Here is a 5,000-nt window from a genome sequence, read left to right as displayed (position 1 = left end):
TAAATAAAATTGAATAAAATAAAATAGAATAGAATAAATTAAAATAAAATTAAATTGAATAAAATAAATAAAAAATAGAATAAAATAGAATAGAATAAAATAAATTAGTATAGAATAGAATAAAATAAATAGAATAAAATAAAGTATAATTAAATAAAATTGAATAAAACAAAATGGAATAGAATAAAATAGAATAAATAGAATAAAATAAAATAGAATAGAATAAAATAAATTAAAATAAAATAAAATTTAATAAAATAAAATAAATTAAAATAAAATAGAACAGAATAAAATAGAATAAAATAATATAGAATAAAATAAAGTAGAATAGAATAGACTAGAATAAAACAGAATAGAATAAAACAGAATAAAACAGAATAGAATAGAATAGAATAAAACAGAATAGAACAGAATAGAACAGAACAGAATAGAATAGAATAGAATAGAATAGAATAGAATAGAATAGAATAGAATAGAATAGAATAAATTAGTAAGAACTAAGTTTTGGAAAAATTAAAATGAAATCTACTTCCAGTTTTAAGGAAAATTTTAAATTATGAATGAAATATAGTTGGATATTAGCATTATATTACTAAAATGGATATAAGCTGTATGCAGATCTCATGTAGATTCTTCTAAGATTTGAGAAAAGTGTTTTGCTGACCTGATTTGGCAAAGAAGTTGATGAGCGCGTCAGTCTCACAGCTCTTGTAGAGCTCAGAAAGCTGAGAGCTGCAGTTCAGACTCAGGTTGTGAATTCGCAGACGTCTCTGTCCACCAATAGTGGTGTAGAGCAAAGCACACTGGGAAACAAGACCAAACTATTTATAAGTATCGACTGGTACCGAATTCCAGCATTGTAGCAATACTAGTAAGAAGAGAGCTGAAGCTGAAAAATCATATTTATTTGTGAAAATGAAAGTGTTTTTGGAGGTTTGTATTCCATGTGTTGTTATTTATCCAAAAGTAAAAGACTGACCTGCATTACAGCTCCAGACTCCTCACTAAGTGTGTCGTCATGTTTAAACTCGACCGTCACAGCCTTATCACAGTCTACCGCTGCCATCTCCACATCTGTGGTGTTGTTCATGTACACGGCACCGAAGAAATCTGTCGCCCTGAAGCCTTCAATGTTGTACATCAAACAAAATGTTAGAACAGTGACAGTAAGCAAGATAAGCGGACGCTCTGAAATTCCTGCCCCTGTCAAGGACACCTGCGGGACTCTGGACTATGCAGGCTCACACACACACAAACATATCTACAGATAAACATTCACCACCGATCCCCATCCAAACGCCTTCGTGTGCTTTTACCCACGTGGGGCGTGGGCGGGGCTGTGACTTGCGCCGGAAATGGCTGCTGGACCAGCTGGCTGCCCGCACTCAACGGACTGTTTTCCATTACCCCTGTTCCCATCCCCTCTGTCTATGTTGTGTCTTGCCGGTGTGCTTATGCTAAGATAGGGCTGTTTTTCTCCCTTTTCTCACTTTGTCCTAATCAAGGGCAAGCTGAGGGGGTGTTTTTTAGCCTAACTGTCCAAATGTATCTTTCTTCGTTTCTAAATGCTACCTCCTAAGATCTGTCTCCCCTGAAAAGTTGTTTGTGATGTTTTGTGTATGGTCTGGGGGGTCCAATTTCGCTATGCAAAAGTGTAGTGACAAATAAAGGCTTGATTGATTGATTGTAATGGTTTTCACACTTTATTTCTATTTCTTATTCAGTTTATAAACAATGAACAAACCCTTTTGTCCCAATAAATCTCCTAAATTTTCTACGGATTGTTTTGCTTACCCCATTGGCCTTTTGTTAGTTTTAGGGAAAACACACTTCATTTTGGCATATTATTTCTTAAAACAAGGTTTTTTTTTTTTTTTTTGCTTGTCTAGAAAATGCTTCTTGATTTGTAGATATATTTAGATATTTAGACTAGAAACTTGACAAACAAATATAAACATGCACAGCATTTTTTGAAGACAGTGTTTTTGTCTACACAATGCCAATGGTGACCTAATTTTGATACAGTTAATGTATGCTTGCCTAATAAAAATATCTATTTCTTTAGATGATAAAAACAAGAACTATTACCTGTGCCAGTACGCACACGCATGATGGCATCAAATCCAATGGATTTCTCTACGTCTCTACTGAGGTCACTGAGAAACTGCTGGCCATTTACCTCAACCTGCAAATAGGTTTGACCACAAGAGGGCAGTAATTAAACACAATAGATCTCAGCATCTGTTTGAGTCTGTATTCCAGGTTTGTGTGTTTAAAGGTCTACCTGGAAGTTGCTGTACTTGTAGATTGAGCCGCCAGTGTGTGAGGGCACGTCCCCCATGGTGGCGATATCCACATACTGATTGGGGAACAGGAAGAGGTCGACACAACATCCCTGAGCCACACAGTCTTTAGTGAGCTGCTCATACACACCCCGCTGAGGCTGGAACAGAGTCTGACACACACACATAATTCCAGGGTTACTGTTACTTTAACTAACAAACTAAACATTTAGTTAAATTAATAATTTAGTTACATTTGAATTATTAATTAGTAACTTTTTTTAAAAGCCTTTTTTTTAAAAACAGAAATTTACTCAAACAAATTAAAATTAAAGTAAAAAAGACAATTATAACATAACATCTCGGACATACTAAGATTACACTGCTTTAAAACAATGCAACACTTTTTTTATTTTGTAATCAACTTTTTATTCTTTTTTAGACATTAACATAGTTGCACCTTAAAATTATTAGTACATATTGGACAATCGGATGGAAAAATTGAAACATCGTTAAATAAAACAAATATTCACCTTCTCCTTTTCTGTCCCCACTAGTTTTTTGTCATCTCTGTTTTTCAGCTTTCCTGGAGCCTCAGCTGTTGGGATGGAGGAGTGGAAGATGAAGAGTTTGCCACTGCATTCAGCTGCCTGAAACACATACACAAAATTAATAACAAACTGACAAACAAAAACAAAACACACAAACAAAAACAAAAACAAAAAAAGCAAACACAAAGAAAAAAACAAACGAAAACACAAACAAACAAACATACAAACAAACAACAAAAACACAAACAAACAAACAAAAAACAAACAAACACAAAAGCAAACACAAAGAAAAACAAACAAACGAAAACACAAACAAACAAACAACAAAAACACAAACAAACAAACAAACAAACAAACAAACAAACACAAAAGCAAACACAAAGAAAAACAAACAAACGAAAACACAAACAAACACACAAACAAACAAACCCATGGAGGTCTGAAATTGGAGTCACATTCAAAATTGAAGTGGAAAAACACACTACAGGCTGATCCAAAATTGATATAATGAGGCTCAGTAGTGTGTGTGTGTGTGGCCTCCACATGCTTGTATGACTTATGAGGTGGCGGATAGTCTCTTGAGAGATCTCCTCCCAGACCTAGACTAAAAGCATCCACCAACTCCTGAACAGTCTGTAATGCAATGTGGCGTTGGTGGATGGAGCGGGACATGATGTCACAGATGTGCTCAATTGGATTCAGTTCTGTGGAACGGGTGGGCCAGTTTGATTTCACAGAAGTGTGATTGACCTGTAGTTACACTGTGTTGTTTAAGTGTTCCCTTTCTTGATTTAAAACAGCAACTGTGATAACTGCAGATAATATACATGTTTCTTCATAATTTTAAAGTTCTTTATAATGCTATAAAATTAAGTTTTACTTTAATACGCATTTTAAAACATCACGTTTTGACCTTTGGTCATGCTTTAAACACAATTTTTTGTTATCTGTACCATATTTTTTTTACATTTTACATTTAACTTAATATACTGCATGTACTAAACTGCAGAATAATCACAGATAATTCATATATTAAAAAACATGGCATACACGTTTCAATAGAAAGCACATTTTAGTTGCTTGTCAGTACATTTAACCATGCAGTTCGCTTTAATCATGATCAAGTCAAGTCAATGAAATAAATAAATGACGTTCAGTTTACTGCATTGAATATAAACTATAATACTTTTCATTATTTTTCTTAAGTAACTTAGTTAAGCATCTTAAAACAGTACATTCAGTGCATTTGTCTTATTTTTTCTGCAATTTCAAGTATACTGAAGTGTACTTGTTTTTCACTTGGGAGGTCTGCATGTCAAGTGCACTTAATTAAAATATCTGATAAAGTGCATTGACCAAAACACCGTAAGGTCACAGACTGAATGTGTCATTAAACACTCATTAAAGAGATGTTATGAAATCACCAGCACGGTCGCCAATAATGACAAGCGCTAACATCGATGGATTCAACCAACAGCCCAAAAAACAACTTAGTGTTTATCAAACAAAGCCTGCCTGCGGTAGTAAAGTGCCCTTTTGCTAAACAATATAAAAACAAACCTGACGTATGAGGCAAAGTGTGCAAGTGCGTTTAGAAAGGGAGTGAACAAACAGACTGATGTAATAGATATTGTTTGGTAAACAGTGGAGCTTCTTGGCTTTGTTTTCTACCTTTAGTGCCTCCAATCCAGCCTGGACGACGGGTGCAAAAACAGTCTCGCTCTCGTTGGTGTCAGCAAACATGTCAGGGATCTGATCTAAAAGGCTGAAGAAAACAAAACACGAGCAAATCAACAAGAATAGGGAATTTGCTTCTTATTGAAACATCGAAAATAATAACAACGAGCAATTCTGTGATAGAACACGCTGGGTTCCTTCATTTTGACCCATCACAATTTGATTTAGGGTGCTTTCACACCTGTGAATCGATACAGTTGTTCCGAAACAGAGATTACAAATGTTACATTGTTGCTCTTTGCCTTTGATGCGGTTTGCTTTCACACTGCAAAGTTTCTAATCGGACCAAAAGAGGTAAAACAAGTCACGTGTGAGTAAACTCTCTTCACTTTGGTCAGTGTAAGGGTTTATTTTGCAGAGTCCCGCTCAGCTGTCAGGAGAGGTGGTGGTTTAGTGGTGTTTGACAAGGTGCGCGCAACAGGTCTAAAGA

The 5,000-nt window shown here is 35.0% G+C and overlaps 1 protein-coding gene across 4 annotated transcripts in view; it reads right to left on the bottom strand.

Annotated features, from left to right (window-relative positions):
- Positions 1-5,000, bottom strand: part of sec24d (SEC24 homolog D, COPII coat complex component) — a 47,512-nt gene that overhangs the window by 10,660 nt on the left and 31,852 nt on the right. For all 4 annotated transcript variants that reach the window (XR_012382428.1, XR_012382429.1, XR_012382430.1 and 1 more), the window contains exons 13-18: positions 4,505-4,598; positions 2,816-2,932; positions 2,285-2,455; positions 2,089-2,185; positions 980-1,125; positions 665-803 (exon numbers count right to left, since the gene is read on the bottom strand). Coding sequence is in view for 1 of the 4 variants with exons in the window: in NM_001177932.2 (NP_001171403.2) it covers positions 665-803; positions 980-1,125; positions 2,089-2,185; positions 2,285-2,455; positions 2,816-2,932; positions 4,505-4,598 (764 nt within the window). In the remaining 3 variants the exon portion in view is untranslated. The remainder of the gene's footprint in view (positions 1-664; positions 804-979; positions 1,126-2,088; positions 2,186-2,284; positions 2,456-2,815; positions 2,933-4,504; positions 4,599-5,000) is intronic.

Source organism: Danio rerio, chromosome 7, assembly GCF_049306965.1.
Source record: "Danio rerio strain Tuebingen ecotype United States chromosome 7, GRCz12tu, whole genome shotgun sequence".
Taxonomy (NCBI): domain Eukaryota; kingdom Metazoa; phylum Chordata; class Actinopteri; order Cypriniformes; family Danionidae; genus Danio; species Danio rerio.
The sequence above is the reverse complement of the archived record's forward strand: the minus strand, read 5'-3'. Positions and strand labels throughout refer to the sequence as shown.